General features: G+C 37.8%; 1 protein-coding gene across 2 annotated transcripts; it reads right to left on the bottom strand.

Moving 5' to 3' along the window:
• Positions 1 to 304: 304 nt before the first annotated feature.
• Positions 305 to 21,030, bottom strand: Bx42 (Puff-specific protein Bx42). 2 transcript variants are annotated; one of them, XM_045728268.2, is made up of 9 exons: positions 20,904 to 21,030; positions 18,482 to 18,641; positions 17,955 to 18,146; positions 12,451 to 12,588; positions 10,006 to 10,175; positions 5,379 to 5,448; positions 4,638 to 4,832; positions 2,424 to 2,605; positions 305 to 1,892 (listed from the first exon to the last, which is right to left on the bottom strand). In XM_045728268.2, the coding sequence occupies exons 1-9, from the start codon at positions 20,930 to 20,932 to the stop codon at positions 1,358 to 1,360; spliced, it is 1,671 nt and encodes a 556-aa protein (XP_045584224.1). In that variant the 5' UTR covers positions 20,933 to 21,030; the 3' UTR covers positions 305 to 1,357. The 2 variants fall into 2 exon arrangements, with proteins under 2 accessions (XP_045584224.1, XP_069174502.1); XM_069318401.1 differs by lacking the exon at positions 20,904 to 21,030 and adding an exon at positions 20,687 to 20,730.
• Positions 21,031 to 22,394: the final 1,364 nt, after the last annotated feature.

Here is a 22,394-nt window from a genome sequence, read left to right as displayed (position 1 = left end):
GTTATCATTTCCCTTCACACGCCATGGTAGAAAAATGTAGCTTTACTGGCCATTCTCACCTGCCCATTGGATCATCGAAGCAATCGAGCTCCCTATGCACCGTCATTCAGTACCATTGCAAGACCACCTAGACACCCATTCTCGTCTTCTCTCTCTCAACATATACTAGTATTAAAGCTTTCCTCATTATTGTGAAATAAATGCCTTACCTTTTAGTCTAATTACACAGTACTTATGAGGTTAATGAAGCCAAAATTAGCAAGCTCCCTCTTAGATTCAATAATGAAAATAAACGAAAAAACAATTCTTTAGGTTCACATTTGTATATTTGTTTAACTTGTACAAAAAGGTTATCAGTATCAATACTGAAATAACTATACAAATATGCCGTCTCTGATAAAAAGTCGATACTGTATAAACCTTTACAAGGAAGTCGGTAACAAACTGCAGTCTATTGATGAAACATCAATGTAACAAACCCTGCATGTGCAGCCACAGCCATCCACTTACTCCAAGTATGAAACAATACATGGTTCTCCTTCAAAGTCATGCAGATAATTTTCTCACAAAGCCTGAATGTACACAGTCTCTTTAATTAAGTTTTGGTATACCAACATGGTAATGCAAAAGGTGGCCCAAAGTTTCATTTAAAGTTAGGTTTTTACAAAAAGCAGTTTCCAGCTGCCTACATTACATTTAAGGTTTATAAGATATGCTAAAATTAAAAATGTTACCTTAATATCTCCAATCCATACCAATAATCAACCTGTATAAATAAAATACTGTACTTGTAACAGATAGTATTGTATATCAGAATATTCTTCTCTAAAAGTTTTACAGAAAATTATGACTTCCATTATGTACTAAAAGACTATTTTATATAAATATTTATTGCCAGTCTTGCTTTTCTGACAAAATAGTAATTGGGCATCACCAGATGAGGGAGAACCGGGCAAGGGAGTACCATTACATATTTACCATACACTAATTCTAGAAATTATCATACACTGGTTTCTCACCCCAGCTACAAATATAACTTTCTAGCACATTAGCATGATGTGTTTATCAGCATAAAGTACTTTATGCTGATAAACAATGTTGTACTCCAGAATTATAACTTGCCAAACGCACCATCTCGTAAAAGAACATTTCACCGCATAGACCTTTAAGGGTGCTAATCATGGCACAGTTTTGCCTGATGGTATTCCAAGGCTTGAAAGCATTAAGGACCAGCATTACTTGTCACTTTATTCAATACAAGTAGCTATTGCAATAGTTCTTGTAACAAGTGAAAACCTTCACAAAACTGTAACAACCATCATGGAACTTTTACACAATGCAAAATGAAATTTTAACCTCAATCTCTTTTCCTCCTCTTGTCACGGTCATCTCGTCCACGATCCTCAGTATTTGAATTTCTTTTGCTGGCTTTTTTGGCTTCTGAGAGCAAACCAATGACACCGAACAAGTCATCTTCATCTTTCTCATCAGCACCTGATCGCTGAAATTCAACTGGACCAGACCTACTCGTACCAGAATCTGCACCAGAGAATCCACGATCTGGGACAAATCGATTGGTGGACATGAGATGCTCTATACCTGAACCATAATCGTTCTCTGCCGTTCTGGTCGGTCGGTAAATATTAGAACCAATATTTCCAGTGTCACGCCAAGGCGCGTCATAAACATCATACGCTTCGTCATCACCAAAGCCTGTATCCATGCCACGTGACTGGTTAAAGAGACGTTGATCGAACTGAGCCTCGCCTCCCCCAGATGTGTTCTGAGGCAAGCCTAGGGCAATCTGTTCTGTAACATCCCGTTCACGTGTGGCCAGTTTACCACGTTTATCAGCAGCTGCATTTGCCACACCAGTTTCCCGTTTACGTTCCCTAGAAAAAATGTAAATACATACATTAAATAAACAATGACAAATTATTCTTACTCCAACATCTTAGATATCCTATTTTTGACATTTTTTCCTCCTTTTTCATGTTACCTTATTTTTTACCCTAATGTCTTTTTTCTCAAAATTTAATCATATTTTGCTCTCCAAGAAAACAACAAATATTTTGCATGCTTAAATCATATACCTACGTTAAGAGATAACATTTAAAACCTCAGTCCATGCACCAAGAAAAACTTTTTCAAGTCATGTAATATGAGACCAGATCTTCTAACTTTCAAAACATACCTGGACCCCGTAAATGTTGCCATTTGTTAGCAACAGACTCAAATGCCACACCATGAAGTAACACCAAACTCACCACCCTCATTCATCACATATTTCTACAACATTTGTTTGCATAATTAAGGTATGTTATGTTGTTTTATATATTGCAACATGTTGTGAACAACTTCTATTTGACTAACTATAGGCAAACTTAGCACTTAAATTGAATTATACAATTTAAAAAATTTACCGAGCACGGTCCTGACGCAGTTTCTCTCTCTCCTTTTCAGCATCATCAGTTGGTCCTGAAGGAACTGGACGAAGCCCTGCGTGTTCTTCTCTCGCCTTCTTAGCCAGCACCTTAAGTGACTCTTCTTTTCTGAACTTCTCTTTCTGAGCTAATTTCTTTTCTATTTGTGCTCGCATTTCAACCTGTTAGAAAAATAACATTTTAAGACGGCCATGTAGAAAAATATTATATTCAAGCAAATTTCTCCTTTCCAAAGTAGAAATATGATTGATTTCATGAGCAACCTATGGCCCAACCAATATTATCTCAAGTCCTTCACAAAGGATTCAAGTATTTGGCAGATGCTACATTGAATGCCTAAAATAAATTGCTAAATACTGAAATAAAAGTGTTTAAATGCAAACATATTATTGCATAAAATGGCACTTGGAGAAGTGAATGCAAAATGCTGAAGACAGCAGTAGCTTGCAACAGCACACACACACACACAGCGCTCAAGAAGCTCAGGAATCTTCTATACACCAGTAGATTGATAGTCGAGAGGTGGGACCAAAGAGCCAAGAGCTCAACCCCACAAGCACAACTAGGTGAGTACACATTAATACAATTATTAATACCACCAGTAAGAATAGTATGTCTAGAAAACATCCATGTCAGTCCCAGAACCTCAAGATTACTTCACAAAAAATATGTTAATACAAATGTAAAAGTTTTACGATATGAAATTGAGTTTGAAGTCAGCAAGAAAAAATAAAATGCAAAGCCTGTTTTCAGGCATGGAGATCTGAATATATATAGTCTGAATATGTGTAGTCAACTGTCAACCCGCCTATCTATATCTGTCTACTTACAGACCAGCCTGTCATGAATGAATGAATTAAATATAGGTCAGGATACCTGGCAGAGTGAGCGGGGAAGTGGGTTAGCTTGAAGAATAGCCAGTGAGAGGAAACGTCAAAGTCGGAGAGACAGAGCCAGGGCTAAACCCAGCTGCATAGTATATCTGAGGCTCTCTAAACCGGCCCAACTAGGCAAGGAAGCGGGGTCATGTGTTGGGGTATTGTGCCGGGGTGACGAGTGTCTTTCATGCCTGTAGTCTGTTTATTAGTTCAAGAATACATAAACAGCATGACAAGCATTAGCTGAAGCTTCATCCTCTGTTGCTCACAATACACCTTGAAGGTCCCGGTAGTACAAGTGGGTTCGTTCTCGACGCACAATAGAGAATTCCAGGTTCAAATCCCAGGCGGAAATGAAATGGTTGGGCACATTTCCTTTCACCTAATGCCTCTGTTTACCTAGCAGTGAGTAGGTACTCAGCTTGTTGTGGGGTTGCATCTTGGGCAGGATCAGTAACTCAGCCTTGGGGGGACCTTGATATAAGCCAAAACATGTATGAATACACTCTGGCTTCCTGTCCCCCGACAAAATGAATTATTAATTATACAGTACTGCACTGAATACTTTCATATACTGTATAAGATAATCAAACCATTCACACTATTTTATTGTAAATAAATATCAAATCAATAAGGTTTTGTAATGCTAGTAGCAATAAATAAAAAACGCATAAAAAACGAGATTGCACGTGTGTGTTGACGTGATTGCGACTTGTCCTCAGCCCCAGTCATTAACTTGTTTGCCCTTTAATTCACTAACCTGTCTTCATTCTGAGTGTACTAATCTTTCATCATGTTTACTAGCACCAATATGACCTGACGAGAACATTTTGAAAAGTTCGTCTCGGCAGCAGCACAGAAAGTCGACCAACTGTAACTGTGCCAGATCCAGACCTGAGGTCAGTAGAATATTGCCCGAGGGAGCAACCGAGTGCGATAGCACAGAAAACAACAAAGTAAACTATAATGTATACAGGATATACCTAATAACCTAAAGAAAACACAGTAACAAGTTTAAAAGTATATTAACTGAGTTACGAGAAAATTAAACAAGAAATTTTTGCACAAGACACAAATACACCATGAAATACATTCCCATTAAATAAGAAAATGGCATCAGTAAAGTAATTATCAAAAGAAGGCACCAAGCCGGGAAGGCTATGTAGCACTGGCATCAGTAAGTCTATAAACGTTGGCTATTATTAAGATCCCCCTGATCCTGATGAATTTGTAAATTTTATTTTTTAATAAATATTACATATAAAGCCATTTGAGTGCTTATGAATGAATGAGTACGAATAACTTCAATTCTCACCTGTTCTCGGGCCTTTCTGTCAGCAATATACAGAGCTTCAGCCAACTTGGCAAACTTCTCATTAATGTGTACTGACTGCAGACCTCGCCCGTCTGCTGCTAGTCGTTTGTCAAGTGGAATTGTGTATCCCTTGGCATTCTTCCAGTTGCTAACACATGGAGGTATTCTCCACTCCTGCTGCTCTTTCACTGTTACCTAAAAAATATTCATACTACATTTAATTATACATTTCTAAAACTCATTTATCTTTATTCTTTAACAATTAAAATTAAGCATGTTACTGTACATTACTACTTAATATGAATAACATAAGAACATCTCTCAACTTCAACTAGATATTGCAACTAATTGACTACAATTAACTTAATTGTAGGTTAATTGTATAATTAAGCTGTTTTTATCATCTAGTAGGGCAACATTCCAACTCCATTTCTAAGCCCCTCCCTTCCCTATGCCCACATAACACATCATTTTCCCAAGAGAATTTACACTCTGAGAAACAGCAACAACTCAACATTAATGTACCTCAATTCAACCTAAACATATTGTACAATATAACTTTTCCCATCAGGCATGCCTGTGTGTTATTCTCAAATATTATCATCTGTCCAACTGTACTATGAATGCCCCGTACTGCACATTTATTATCCTTTCAACATTAGTAGAGTAATAAGAATTATAATGCATACTTAATTAACTAATTATTCTTAACTTTTCCCACACTACTTCAGTCTTCCTTACCTTGCGTGTGGGAGAGTGCATTACTGGAGCTGGAGGAGACGGAGGACCTCGCGGAACTTTCTTGTTAATTCTGAAATGAATGTACCAGTTAACCCTTAAGCTACGAGGATTAATATACACTTTGAATAAGTAATGGATTGGGACAATCTTGAGGCCATTGATAGTTATACCCCTAGGCCAAAAGATGTCCTAGGTGCTCGAATGCCCTGAAAGGGCAGAATCCAGCTTATTTTCCTATACAGTAATTACAAAGACATTGTGGATGTAACATCCCTCAGTTTCTTGCCTTCGGCCCACCAAATGTGGATGACAAGTGCAAGATGAAGGAATATAGGTGGGAGGACTAATATTCAGTGACAAACACAGCAATATTGATGAAGGCGCCATGAGTGGCAGGCAGCTGCCTCACGCTGTTGACAGTGTGAGGTGGCAGGCAGCTGCCTCACGCTGTTGACAGTGTGAGGTGGCAGGCAGCTGCCTCACGCTGTTGACAGTGTGAGGTGGCAGGCAGCTGCCTCACGCTGTTGACAGTGTGAGGTGGCAGGCAGCTACCTCACGCTGTTGACAGTGTGAGGTAGCTGCCATCCTCCCGTTTAGATATCAAAGCACAGGTCTTTTTTTAACTTATAACTATGTGCACAGAGTATAAACATTGACATACTAAGCAATTAGATAGTAGGATTTTGTACTATTCACTTTATAGATTCCAAAAAAATTAAACTAATAAACAAACTTAAATATTCCTAGGCCCTAGTATAGCATACACATGTACTATGTTAGGCCTCAGATAGCATGTATTAGACCTAGGAAGATTAGGTTAGGTTAGTTTGTCTTTGCAAAATAAATAGAAAATCATTTCCAGTTTGTCCAATTTGTACTTTCTAATTATGTTGTTATCTTGAGATGATTTCGGGGCTTTTAGTGTCCCCGCGGCCGGTCTTTGACCAGGCCAAACTTTGTACTTTGGTATATGTACTATGGTCCTCATCGTCACTATAAATACTACACAAACTTCTAAGCTTGTAAAATGGTAAGCTGCTAACATGGATGAAAAATTTCCTAACTGACAGAAAAATGAGGGCCGTAATCAGAGGCAATGTATCGGATTGGAGAAATGTCACGAGTGGAGTACCACAGGGTTCAGTTCTTGTACCGGTAACGTTCATTGTCTACATAAACGATCTACCAGTTGGATTACAGAATTATATGAACATGTTTGCTGATGATGCTAAGATAATAGGGAAAACCTGAACAAAATAAGTATATGAAGCAACACTTGGCAATTGGAATTTAATGTGAATAAATGCCATGTTATGGAATGTGGAACTGGAGAACATAGACCCCACACAACCAATAAATTATGTGAGAAATCTTTAAAGAATTCTGACAAAGAAAAGGATCTAGGGGTGGTTCAAGATAGAAAACTGTCACCTGAGGACCACATTAAGAACACTGTGTGAGGAGCCTATGCTACCCTTTCTAACTTCTGAATTGCTTTTAAATACATGGATGGAGAAATACTAAAAAAACTGCAGGAACATGACAAAGTTGACGCCCTTGCTAAGGCTGCAGTAAATAAAGACAGTATTGAACGGAATCTTGAGTTATCAAATAGGTCCCTTAAGTGTCATTAGACGAGAACTCCTGGATGAATTTGAAGAAAGTAGAACAGTGCAAACTAGAACTAGCAGGTCCATTGTTCATCACAATGAAATGTGTGAAGTAAAACATGTGTATGGGGTAAGTAACTAAGTCAGTAGACTAACAGATGTTGTCACAGCTCGTATAAGACTTGGCTACAAGTATCTCTGGCAGTTCGGCTTGTATAGGGATCTAGATGAAGTAAAGTGTGTGGACAAAGACAGCGACACACACTCGAACACTATATCTTGGATTGTAGTAAAATTGAGCCATTTAGAGATAAATCTAAGCTCACTCTGTATGATATGGCAACCTATCTTATTACCATGGATAAATTACCCGAAATCCTTACACTGTACAGTATCCACATTTCGCTTCCAGTAGATGAACGACATATGAGATTCAGAAACAAGCAGTGTATTGTGAGGACTAATAATAAACAGAAGCTCCCCTATGACTCTGTAATATCCCCATTGGTCAAACTATTATGTATTAGCGATAAGACCTACCATTAATGTATGACGACTTACTGTAAATATATAGCTCTTGAAATAACACTTTCTCTGTAACTAGCTGACATTGTAACTATAAGGTGTGAAGGATAGATGAAACTGTTTATGTAATAATCTATGATGAGGTCTAATAAAGACCTTTTGTGCCCTCTGTAATGCTTTTGCGCTACCGCTCACAGGATGAGTATGGGGTGCACAATAAACTAGCCGCCTTCGGCAGTAACAATAAAAAAAAATCAATAAAGAAATTGTTCATGACTTTTGTTAAACCAAAGCTGGAATACGAAGTGGTTGTATGGTGCCCATATCTTAAGAAGCACATCAACAAACTGGAAAAGGTGCAACGACAAGCCACTAAGTGGCTCCCAGAACTAAAGGACAAGAGCTACGAGGAGAGGTTACAGGCATTAAATATGCAAAAACTAGAAGATAGAAGAAAAAGAGGCAATATGATCACTACGTACAAAATAATAACAGGAATTGATAAAATTGATAGGGAAGAATTCCTGAGACCTGGAACTTCAAGAACAAGAGGTCATAGATTTAAACTAATGAAACAAAGCTGCCAGAGGAATATAAGAAAATTCACTTTTGTAAACAGAGTGGTAGACGGTTGGAACAAGTTAGGTAAGAAGGTGGAGGCCAAAACCATCAGTAATTTCAAAGCATTATATGACGAAGAGTGCTGGGGAGACAAGACACCACAAGCATAGCTCTCATCCTGTAACTACACTTAGATAATTACAATTAGAAAATTACAAACAGGAGGATGAGCTGGATTTCCCTTATTTTTCCAGTCAAATATATACAGAAACATCTGAGATCTATAACGTATAAAAGACTGCAGAAAATCAGTGAGGATGACCCAGCAACATGTAAAGAACTGCGTTGCCACTTGCTATTATCCCTTGGCCTACTACCACTGAGATCCTGGATGCTGGGCAGTTCCATTGTCATATACCAATTCATCCTCCTGTTTATATAGTACTTTTTGTAACCATGTGTTGGATCATCATACACATATTGACGTATAAGGCAATCGGATAGTAAAATTTGGTACTAGTATTACTATTCACTTTATAGAGTCTAAAAATTAAAGATAAAAACAAACTTACTACTATGCCTAGTATAGCACATATATGCATTATATTAGGCCTCATATAGCACGTATTAGGCCTAAGAAGGTTAGGTTAGATTTTCTTTGCAACATCAACACAAAACGTTTTCCAGTTTGTCCGAATTCAATAGTACCAATTTATACTTTCTAATTGCCTTTTACGTCAATATATGTTCGATGGTCCTCATTGTTACTATAAGTACTACCTAAACAGGAGGATGAGCTGTTTAGGTACAATAATGATTCTTGTGACTATGAAGGGGATAGGTTATGAGTGAAGAAACAGAGTGACAATTTCCAGCCATGTTCTCAACACTGCCCAGACCTAACCCAGCAACATGGCTGTGCCCAAGTAAGAGTCTTGGGGGCCAGATTCACGAAGCAGTTACGCAAGCACTTATGAATGAACCTGTACATCTTTTCTCAATCTTTGGCAGCTTTGTTTACAATTATTAAAGTTAATGAGCTCCAAAGCTCCAGGAGGCTGTTTATAACAATAACAGTTGATTGGGAAGTTTTTATGCTTGTAAACTGTTTAATAAATGTAACCAAAGCCGTCAAAGATTGAGGAAAGGTGTACACGTTCGTAAGTACCTGCGTAACTGCTTCGTGAACCTGGCTCCAGGCTTCACCAGCTATTGTGGACACGTGATTGTGACTGTTTTGACACATGTCACATTCTGAAGACATTAACTCAGGCATTGTTCCTTAATATATATACACCATAATTATACTGGTATGTGTTTAGTGAGCAGGCTGCACAGGCAAAAAATAAATACTGCCTTATGAGGTTAGCGTATCTCATGAAACTGTACCACCAAAGTCATGAGTACAATGTTTGAAAAATACAACTGCGGTCGAAATATACTGTATCTTTATTACATAGTGATTTTAAGACTTCAGTGAAATAAACTTCACCGAGCTTCAGTGAAATGAACTAAATAAATAATTATGAGAATAAAAGCTTATTCCACAAAACATGAATAATTAGAAATATTTGGTCAAATATTTGTTTCACTTTGCTGATAGTGTGGAAAAGATGGCATATGTTTTCTCATTTGTACAATAAATGTTCATCATGTTTTGTGCTGTGCCAGAAACCTTGAGTTCATGAAGTGCTTGTGCTGTTTAAGGAACAAAACATGTTCATGCAATACATTGCCAGTTTGGACTAAAAATGTTTTGTGATTGTAAAGCAAGATTTGAAAGCCTGTATAAAGAGCTTTCTTCAAAAGTTTATTTACAGGCATATCATGATATGCCTGTAAAACACAATATTTTCAGGAAAATACAGTGATTGGGGTTTACCAGTACAGAATGTGGACACAAATCAATAATGAAATCAGCAAAAACTTACTTAAATTTGGGAGGTTCCATTGGATCCTTGGGTTGCTCAACCATTCGGATAACACGCTGAGTTGCTCCAGAGTTGAAGGAAACGCCCTGCTGTGATGGTGTGTAGCGTATATACTGTGCTGGTGCTTGCTTTTCTGCACATCTTACTGGCATGGCTGATGATATCTTACCCTGGTGTAAAACAAACATAATGCAGTGCTCAGAGATTTTTTTTTTAGTGAAAAATTCTAGACTAAAGTACTGTATACATCAGATAAATTAATTTTCTTTTATGCAGTCTTGCTGCCAGCTACAGACAAACTGAACTGAGACCTTACTCCCTCTCTTGAGTTGCCCTTCAGGGATTGGCCACTCCAAAAATTTCTCCTGAATGCTTTATCACCACACAAACCCACTCTTTCAAACTCTCTGACCCTCTCCAGCCCCCCTGCATTGGTCCTTTTGAAAATAATGGCAATATGTCTCCACTATATGATCTCCTTATTTCATCATTCTTGTTAAGTGATTCACAAGTATCCTACTAGTATATCCATACAATCTTGGTGGTTTGTGCTTCACTCACCCCAACATTTTATTCCCCTTTCACTCATATCATACCTCTCAAGTACCTCATTACTCATCCCACATACTTACACCAGCTGCTTTCCACTACTTGCACTCCTGAGCACTCTGCACCTTCCAATACTCAAGTTTCACTTCCATATGTAATGGCTGTAAGTAGTTTACTCTTTATCAGTCCATCCTTAACTTCCATACTGACATTCCTTCCTTTCATTATACTGTTCTTCCTCTCTCTCCCACTCATTATTCTTTCTTATTTCACCTTTCATATACCTATTTTGATACTACACTGCTCCTAACTATTTAATACATATTACATCTTCCAGTATCTTTCCCCCATTTTTATCCTATACTTCAAATCGCTCTGCCATGTTACTAAGAATCTTAATAATTCACAACATACTATTCCAATGTCTCATACACCATAATCATACCATGTTTACACCGACATTCAACTTCTCTCTCTCACGTACACTATCACACTCATTTGTAATCATTTGCAATTCCTCCTCTCGGCAAAAAATACCAGATCGTCTGCATACAAACATTCATAAGCTTACCTCTATTTAAATGCTTTAATATTTTTATATTTGAATATTACATTCATATTTGTCTAACCACCAACCTGGCTTGAACCCTAAGACTGCTATTCAGTTCACAAGAAATATAACCATTTAAAACAATACTTGTAACTTAGCATTGATGCAAAATACAAATGAAGCAAATTGGAAATGCACTTTTAAATGTAACAAAAGCATTTCTGAACGAGATCCACAAATAAAATTTCTACAATTCAGAACACTGTCACAGACCTTAGATATCAGAAAAAAAGGGTACAGTAATGTACAAAAATGAGAGGAAACTGCTACAGTATGTCTTTGGCTTACACTAAACTTAAGTAAAATATACAGAGGAACCTCGAGTGAAGAGTAGCCCCATCTAAAAGCATTTCAGGTAATGAGCGAGCCACTCGTTAAGGCAGAAAATTTATCTTGATTAACGAGAAAACCACGTGGTTCTTCCTAGTGTTCCCGCTGGTTCTCGCAAATTCTCAGACACCTCCGACGACAGTATTGTATTATCGTGCAGGACAAGCCTCCCTCTGCATTTATTTGCACTTTTCTTTGTTGTTTTTTTTGTGGTTTTGTGACTACAATTTGTTACCCACTGATGTCGCAAAAGCCGCTGCTTGCTAAAGATAGTGTTGTCAAGAGACAGAAAGACAATTACTGCAGATTTGAAGAAGGAAATCGCCTGACTCAGAGGTGGATTCTCTTTCCACACCGTAACCCCTCTCCTCCTCCACCTCCCCATCATCTCCCTCAAGCCAGCAACAACTCTTCATAAGGTAAAGTACAATTGAAAACAGTAGAACAAAACATTTATAATAATTACATGTATTATATTACATTATAAAATTTCATACTGATGTTTTTCGGGGGTTATCTTGAGTATGGTTGTCTTGAGATGATATCGGGGCTTTAGTGTCCCCGCGGCCCGGTCCTCGACCAGACCTCCACCCCCAGGAAGCAACCTGTGACAGCTGACTAACACCCAGGTACCTATTTTACTGCTAGGTAACAGGGGCATAGGGTGAAAGAAACTCTGCCTGTTGTTTCTCGCCGGCGCCTGGGATCGAACCCAGGACCACAGGATCACAAGTCCAGCGTGCTGTCCGCTCGGCCGACCGGGTGGAACGGATTAATTTTATTTCCATTATTTTAAATGGGGAAATTCGTTTCGCAAGACGAGCATTTCACATGACGAGCTCGGTGCCGGAACGGATTAAATTCATTAATCAAGGCTCCTCTGTATATAAATATTACAGATAAAGAAAAAATATGATTCATAATGCCTAAATTGTAATCATATTGTAGTTATATACCTGCGTAAGTTTCTCCAATGCTTGTCTGGTCTTCTCAGTTGTGTCTTCTATCTCCTCAATTGATGGCCGCTGGAGATCCGGGTCGTCCTCTGAAGTGATGGCCGAAGGTAAAAGATCTGTGAGTTTGGAGTAAACAATCTAGGAAGAAAAAATATCGCATTAGACTTTCACTTCACAAAGATGTACGAGACGCCTCAAACAAGAACTAGACATGATGATGTTGTTGTTTTAGACTCGGCTACTTGGAACAAAAAGTTCAAAGTAGCACAGGCTATGGTGAGCCCGTAGTGGACATGTAAGAACTAGACAGCATACAATTTGGGTTGATGTATTAATATCATTTAAACTGGAGACCTAGAAGACAAGTACAGTAAACTAATTGGAGTGAGTGACAAGCATTTACTGGTCCACTATGATTTGCTTTGGATGTACAGTATTGACAAAATATAAAGACTTCACAAAAGCTTTCAATAAATGGAGCTCTGATGTAAAAGCACAAAATGCCCACAATATGAGTAACTGGAAATAGAAATCAACTTCCTAACAAACAATAACCAGGGGATAATAGTCAACAAAGCAAATTAACCCCCCCATATCGTGAAAATCTCTACCCTATGGCTACGTGTACTTACCCCAGTACATTGACACTCCCATATCCAACCTAGGTAAGACAAATTATAGTTGTGTATCATGCCGAGTATGGTGATACTAATTTGTTTATGAGATTAATAGCCATAGTGGATCTAACAATTCCAAACTGAAACAAACCAAGTAATTCAGTGATTACAGAAAACGATATAATGTTCAATGAAGAAAAACTCAAGCTTCTGCAATATGGAGGAAATAAACAAGATAAAAAACATACAAATAGTTAGACCGTATCATAGAGGGAACGTAAAACACTGGGAAAACTGCCTGTCAAAAAGGACTTACATTTAAAGAGCATAATATAGTACTGAACTATTCCCAACTGTACAAAAATTTACAGGTTGTATATCAAGAACTTCTTAAAACAAGAAAAGCCAACGATGAAATATGATGAAATTTTATAAAGCACTTATACTCTCCAGGAAGACACAGGGATTTGATAAACCAACGCCAATTACCGAGTTTTAAATCAATTTGTCATTCCCTTCATTGTAGAAGTAGGGAAACTGGGCTAGGCACCCATCCAAATTAATTGTTTAACTTAAATGCTGTATATATTTTTTCATCAGGTTATACAAAAAAGAAGTACAGGTATCTATACAGAATGTGTTATGTCTAGAAGAAATGAATGTCTTCAGTTGTTCATCAACATCATATTCAGGAGCTAGCTTAGATCAAAGTCACTGAGAATACACACTTAAATAATACTTTAACAAGACTTAACAAGGGGTATGCTGAATATCATTGCTGGCTAGTTTTAGATATCCTGTAGATTTGCTATACCATTATATACTAAATTACAATTATACATTAATTACATCATACTTACATGTACATTACATTATAATATGTAATACTAAATTACATTATACACTATACATTAATCTAAAGTTGAATTTTCTTAAAATTAAGCTTCCAGAGTCATTTACATAAATCTATGACACTAGAAGTCCAAGTATCAAGCCCAACAGAACCCTATTTGCCACTTCACTCAACCCAACAAATAGGAAACCTTGTCTTTTGCTACTTGTCAAATAGTCTCTAATCCAGTCCAGTTATCTTTCCCAGGAAATCCAGCCTGTTTCTCAACTTGCAGCTCAGCCTTTTGTGAGGGACAGTGTCAAGGCTTTTTAATAATCTAAGACGATACAATCCTCACATCGTTACACACGGCCCGAAACAATCCTCGTCACGGCCCTTGTGGATTTGCTCGCATCGTTCTCTCTCCTACTATACTTAACGACCTTATAGAAGAGCTCCATGAGGTTGGAAAGGCATCCTTCCTTTTCGTCAACCATGCTGTCTTTCAGTTATAGTAAATCCTTCAAAATGTTCTACTATCATCTTTCAAATTATTTGCTTCCGTATTTCACCTGAGATACAAGTCAATGACAAAGGTCCGTAGTTTAAGGCATATCTATTTGCTTTCTTGAATATAGCTGTAATGTTTGCAGTCCTTTATGTTTCTGGGAATGTATCAATTGCTAGGGTCACATTAGAAACCATTAGTATCTTTAATACCTCTTAATTGCCACATGAAACTCTGGTCTGGTCGTACTGCTTTGCTTACATATAATTATTCCAAATGATTTTTTTACCTGTAGCAACACTTCCCACCCTAGATTGACCTGTAGTAACACTCTCCACCCTAGCCTGACCAGTAGCAACTCTCCACACCCTAGCCTGACCTGAGGTAACACTCCCAACCTCAATCACAAACTAAGCATACAATGTTAAAGTTAAATCAAGAGTTTTAACACTTTCGCGCTATCTGGACGCGCCGGCGCGTTCGGTTTCGTCTAACGCTAACGCATAGTGGACATAAAGTTATGTCAACTTTTAAAATATTTGTATAAAATTCAATTTTTATCCGATTTACTTTGGGTTTGTTTCAAACTGCGCGCCATGAGGCTCTCTTTCTCACCACTAGGCTTCATGGTACAATAAGTTCATGAAAGGTGTGGATAACTTCGATCAAATGGTATTTTGTCCCAAACGGGTTGCAGGTGGGTGACTTTAGCCGTTTATACTGGTAATTCTTCCCCTATATCATGTATTATATGCATATGTCTGTTTAGGGAATTTTATTCCGATCAATATACAACCAAAAATAACTGTGTGCAACAAGTATAAACTTGACAAACATAACAAAAGTAAAAATATTTCGTGTGTGTTTGACGCTCACTGATATGTTCCAGCGTTGTTTTATATTTGTCGTTATTCTAACTTACGCTTTGTTGATATTTTTTACCTATGGGCACATAGAACATTCTATTGCGAACACATTGACATAAAAATGAATGACGTACATAAAAAATTAATGTCATGAGAGTGAAATAAGTATAAACTTTCAAAGCGCCGTGCGTCGTCCCGTCACCGATACCGGAAAACAATTTCACCACTTCCCACACTCTTGCGGGCGGGCTGCATCATTATTCTACGCTTATATTCATATCACCGTGTTGGGAATTTCATTGCGAGTCTATTGATACCAAAATTAACGCTGTAGAACAAGTGTGGAGGTGATTACAATCCCAAGAGTAAAAACATTTTGTTGCTGATGGGCGCTCACGGCGAGTCATCTACGTAGTTATTTATTTGGTGCTGGTATCCCTATATGTTTCGTGACTTATTTTACTGATGTTCTTCTAGAGAATTTTATTGCGAACACGTTGGTACCAAAATGAAATACGTAGCATGAGAACTAAGGTCAGAAGAGTAAAAAGAGTATACACATTTTTGTTTTTACGCTTAAGCGATAAAAACGCAGCGCGCACATTCGGTTGGCTGAGTGACCTTTGCGGAGAGCGCGAAAGTGTTAAATTACTTTTCAGCATATGTACGATAGAATACTGAGGTAAGCGAGTTAGTGCGGTGCATTTGTGACATGTGTTTACTAGTTGTGTTTTTACGGGGGTTGAGCTTTGCTCTTTCGGCCCGCCTCTCAACTGTTTACTAACTACTATTTTTTTTTTTTTTTTTTCTCCACACCACACACACACACACCCCAGGAAGCAGCCCGTGACAGCTGACTAACTCCCAGGTACCTATTTACTGCTAGGTAACAGGGGCATTCAGGGTGAAAGAAACTTTGCCCATTTGTTTTTGCCTCGTGCGGGAATCGAACCCGCGCCACAGAATTACGAATTCTGCGCGCTATCCACCAGGCTACGAGGCCCCCTCGTATGTGCTGAGGTGGTTGTGATAAGTGATGTAGGCGAGAAAGCATAGACAAATCCAGCTGCTGCGAGAAACACCTAACTCCTGTTGCAAAAGCAGAAGACTTAGTAGGACATTAAAGGCCAAGGCTGTAGAAGACTGGAGGTCTAGAGCATCACCCTAGCAGAGTAAATCGAGTCACTGTGCTGTGTCTGGTCACCTCAGCAGTAGTTCTCAGCCTGGTGTTGAAATGTGTGTATTTATATAGTTGGAGAGGAGTGGCATACTTCTGCATACTTCCAGGAAGTATGCAAGGCCAGAGTCCCATGAAGCTGAACCACAGTGTTCCCTAACCAAGTAGTTGTGATAACAGGACTCGGGCAACAGGTGATTTGCCACTGTATTATACTCTATAACTGTATTCTTTAATACTTTGTATTAAACTTAACAAATATTAATAAAATTCTAAATAATTTCACAGAAGACCTATAGTGTATTTTTTTATGTATATTTCTGCACAGGCCCTAAGCATCTGGCTGGTCCACTAAGCGTTGCTTGTTTCTGTTTTACTTGGCAGAGTATGAGTATTTATGACTCTTATGGTAGCTTCAGTAAGATTTTGTCCCACGTGTTTAACAACTTCTTCCGCTCTGTTGAATCTAAGTTGAAATCTTAATGGGTTTGTAACTCTGCACTGTGTTAGATAATGTTCCAGTGATCTCTCGGGCATTTCTCCACAGTGCTGACATTTCCTCTCATCTTCTGGAACATGTAAGCCTATTTCCCATGCACATGGGTATCCAAGCCTGATGCGATGTAAGTGTACTTCTGTTGTTCTACTACTCCCTTTCATCAAACTAAGTGGTTCGTAGTTGGTTGAATTCTTGTACCAACCCGCAGCGCCTGATGTTACAACTGCTGTGTTGTGGTCACTGTACATCTTCTGCATTGCTCTGTTTCTAATTATTTTCTTAATCTGTGATAGACTTCGTGGTATGTAAATGTCTACATTTCTTCTCTTAGTTGTAAGTTTTGCAGCTTCGTCTGCAATGTCATTTCTCATTACAGTATTTCCACCTGACTTGGCACCCAGTTGATAAGTACCCGACAGCCTTGACATTTGAGTGTTTGCATTAGTGATATGACATTTGTGATCAGATGGATGTTATCACTTATGTGTTCCTGTTGCAAGGTTTCAATGGCAGTTATCGAATCTGTACTATGCGAATCTGTGACACTATGTATGATAACATGTTGTCGGTGACGAGTGTATGAATTAATGAGTGACACCCCAGTAAATGTCCTTGCTGTCTTAGAAATAACTGCTGTAATGGTAAGATGAAAAAAGATAATTAAAGGCCATGACTACCACAGACATAATGAATTTAGTATCATGAAATGAAGATTCCAAATTTTTTTATGCCAGGAGAAAATAAAAGAATCCTGAATGGTTAAGGAATGGAATACACAATCATTTATATAAATATTTGTCATATTAAGGCTTAAACATGCACCATGGGTCAAATTAATATGGATATAGACAAAGAAAAAGGTTTTACTTAACAATAATCTCTTACTCTTGGATACTTTAGCATCAATTATGCCATTGTCACAAAAATCATTCCTTACATCTTTATATTAATAAGGGCTATACCCTCCTTGAATAACAATGTGTTGCAGTACATCATAAATCTCACCTTATCTTTAGCATGTCCTTGTCTGGCCAATACATCATATTTTACTTTGCCTTTGTCATCTAACTGAACTGCCAGAGCATTGGAAGTTGACCCCCCTCCACCACCACCACCACCTGTGTCTCCACCTTTGCCCATTCCCAGTGGATATTGGGCTATGTGACATTCTGGAAATGCTCCACCATCTCCAAAATCCTAGAACAGGAAATTCTTATTAGATCTTTCTCAATTTGGTGAACCAATATTACATGCTGTTGTTGCCAGCTTTAATTATATACAATTTAAGGGAATCTAGTAGTCATTAATCAAGAAATAGTTAACTAAAAATAAAAATGCTGTACTGTGTCTCTTGTAACTAGATTTTGCACAAAATTAAAAAGTAAGGTGGAGCTAAAGAGTAACAAAAACATTAAAAAGGGACAAGATAAAAGCAAAATCTGCACCATTGCAAGAATTTGTTAGTGTATAACATTAGCTGGAGAGTAGCAAAGTTACACAAGAATCACCAACTATTTATTGAAATAACAAACCTCCTGAGAACGAGGTAACCATCCTTTTCTGTGGCCATATGGCGGTGCTGCTCGAGACGCCGTAACCAGTGCCTGCTGTTGCTGCTGCTGCTGTTGGTGCCGTCTACGGCGCTCATCACTTTCCCGGTCCCACACCGGTGCACTCACAGGTGGCAAGATGCTACAATAAAATTAACCCAAAATTGCTTTTGTAAGATTAAATAGAAGAGTCTCAAAGTGGAAACAGGGCCGCAAGAAGCAGTAGTTGAACAACGTAACAAGAAATAGCACAAGAAGAGATGAGAGGGCATAGGAATAAGTGCCTTATTAATATATATTAATAAGTGCCTATTAACACTTTCGCGCTCTCGGCGCTCAAAAAAAAACAATACCCCAGATGCTTTCGGCACTTCGCGCGCCTACGCGGTAAGACCGAAAAGTGTACACTCTTTTGACTGTCCTGACAATAATTGAAGGTGCACGTATTTAAATTTGGTATCACTGTGTTCGCAATGAAATTGTCTATAAGAGCATACCTATAAAATGCCGCCCAAGCATAAGGAGTATCAACACCAAATAAAAAACTATGCAGATCACTCGCCGAGAGCGCCAAACAGCAACAAAATGTTTCCACTCTCTTAATGGTTGCGAAGCCTACAGTTGTCCTACATCGCTGATTTTGGTATCATTGGAATCGCAATAACATTCTCTACACGGACATATGCATATGAATGTTTAATATAGGTAATTGCCCACCCGCAAGAGTGTGTGAAGTGGAGAGTAGTTAGCCGCGAGCGCACTGGCGAAAACACGGGGGAAATCATGCTTGGAAAATTTATACGTTTCCTGACCCTACTTTTCTATGTACGTATTTCTTTTTTATACCAATGTGTTAGCAATAAAATTTTCTATAAGATGAACTGTATAACATTTGTACAAAGCATGTGTAAGAGAAGCGCCAAATATAGAACCACGTCACTCAGTATGCGTTCGCGGCAGAAACGAACGCATTGTTTTCGTTCGTTTGATGTTTGTCATGTTTATACTTGTTGAAACATTTTATAATTTGTATGACAGTGATCGCAGTAAAATTCCCTACACAGACATATACATAACACATACAAATATTTCCCACGTGTTGGATATATCAACGGCTAAAGGGAACCCACTGCCACACGCTCGCCACACCCCCAAACATACTTTGTGTATTATTTTTTTTTACTCATAGAAGTTTATGTGATATAATATTCATTCTGGTACCAAAACATTCGCAAATAAATTCCCTACAAAACAAAAGTATCCCCATCCATTTCGGTTAAAAAATGGAATTTATAGAAATATTTTTTCGATGGACGAGAAAACTCGGCTCTTATGCGGAATCGTAAGAGAAAACGGCGACGAGTTATCTCTAATCTAAAGCGCGAAAGTGTTAATATGTATTATTTTTTAGGTTTAGCACTCGACAGTTTTGGGGTGTGAAAACACTTAATCGTTACTGACGTTTACATATTTATTGTCTGGCGCATCATTTTGTCTGGACTCAATCTGAGCTCATACTGCTCCCACCGCTTTTCATAATTTACACGAACAACATTAATTTAATATCAGTGTGACCAGTAATATCAGCAGGTTTGTTACAAACCAGCAGGATGATACAAAGATAGGGTGTGTAGTGAACACTAAAGACCACTCATGACCTGCAAACAGACTTGAGTAAACTTCAATGTTGAGTGGAGAAATGGCAAATGCAGTTCAACATTGATATATACAAATTCCTTAACCTAATTGATGTTTTAAATGTGTTAAAGACATAAACAGGGTACTGAAAATGACAGAAACACGATGTATTGGTTTGGAAAAGGGAAGGATGTGGAATGGGCTGCCAGTTACCTGAATTTACCCAAGGGCCACTAACACACTAGTGGCCTCTACAATAATATTAACATTTTCCTATGAGGACAGGAAACTAACAGCTTGTCAAAGATCCCCCCCATTTGCCCTGATGATTGTCTTCCAGCTGGACTTTAAAATTTAACAGAGTTTTGGCATTTACGGAACAGCGGGTAGGCTGTTCCACGGGTTTATAACACTTATGTGGGCGAAATTCTCAGTCCATCAATGAGACAACCAGTTACACTGAGACAACCAGTGTAACAGGTTTCAAGAATCGACTGGATAGGTATATACGGAAGAGTGAGTGTGGATTTAAATAAAACAGTCTAGTACAGAATTGTGCGGTGCTTCAGAATTCCCATGTTCACCAGCCAGCGTCGGGCCACCTCATACATTCGGCTCTTCGCATTATATAAATAATTATAAATAGCATCACAGCTCGTTATGTGATTTAGGATAGGCGTGTGTATGAGTTAGAGGCGTAGTGATGTGGCCTGATAGTGGAGATGAGGGCCAGGGAGGACTGGAGAGAAGGAGCCGCAATACTCACTCAGCGAGAGACACCATCTTTGTTGACATTGGCCGTGTCCCGCCCCGACCACTTTGCTGGCAATCTCGTAATCCTCTATTATCTTCTTTTGATCCTCATAAATATTTAAATAAATAATACATAACATAAATTGGGTTAATAAAGAATCATTGCTTGAACTAGCCGCAGAGTAATTTATATATAAGGTATTTTGGTTTCGAACGCTTAATAGATTGCGCAGAACTGATGGTTCTTTTCCAGTATCAACTCTTTTCAGTTTTTTAAATGATTTAATATGGTATACAACATTATGTATTTTATGTGATATTATATATGCTTGTATTAAAATACAAAATACTTCAGCTAACACACATAAGCTATATAATTGAGACGCCCTCCGACTGGTAATTATAATAATAATAATAATAATAATAATAATAATAATAATAATAATAATAATAATAATAATAATAATAATAATAATAATAAGTTTAATAATAATAATTTATTTGCAAGTTTTTAGTTAGCAAAATTAGCAAAAGTTAGCAAAATTAGGTATACACAGCAATGTGCTGCTACCCTCTTCTATATGAGATATTACAGTGTAGATCAAGAACTAGCTATAGGTTTAACAATTAGTCCCATCTCAGAGGACGGTTAGTCATACATGGAGTTAGGGGAGATAATACCTGCCTTAATACAAAAACAAACCAACTCTGACTAAACAGCTGCTGGCTATAGGTTCATCTATAAGTACAATTAATGAGTTGGTGAGATTACATAAGTTTTTGTTAAGTTCATTTATTATGCACCCCATACCCATCTTGTGGGCGGTAGTGGAAAGGGTTACAGAGGCACATAATGGGCTCAGGGACTGAACCCCACAATTCATTTAGCTAAGCAAGTTACAATCTTGATGAACTAGTTACAACATTCAATTCACATCGTCACATCAACAATGGGATGTAACAACATAAATTGCAACAGAACAGCAGAAGTAATTTTAACTAAATAAGCTGACTACAATTTTCTTATATATATATATATATATATATATATATATATATATATATATATATATATATATATATATATATATATATATGTCGTACCTAGTAGCCAGAACGCACTTCTCAGCCTACTATGCAAGGCCCGATTTGCCTAATAAGCCAAGTTTTCATGAATTAATTATTTTTCGACTACCTAACCTACCTAACCTAACCTAACCTAACTTTTTCGGCTACCTAACCTAACCTAACCTATAAAGATAGGTTAGGTTAGGTTAGGTAGGGTTGGTTAGGTTCGGTCATATATCTACGTTAATTTTAACTCCAATAAAAAAAATTGTCCTCATACATTATGAAATGGGTAGCTTTATCATTTCATAAGAAAAAAATTAGAGAAAATATATTAATTCAGGAAAACTTGGCTTATTAGGCAAATCGGGCCTTGCATAGTAGGCAGAGAAGTGCGTTCTGGCTACTAGGTACGACATATATATATATATATATA

This window comes from Procambarus clarkii, chromosome 90 (genome assembly GCF_040958095.1).
Source record: "Procambarus clarkii isolate CNS0578487 chromosome 90, FALCON_Pclarkii_2.0, whole genome shotgun sequence".
NCBI lineage: Eukaryota > Metazoa > Arthropoda > Malacostraca > Decapoda > Cambaridae > Procambarus > Procambarus clarkii.
This window is presented reverse-complemented; position numbering and strand designations above follow the sequence as displayed.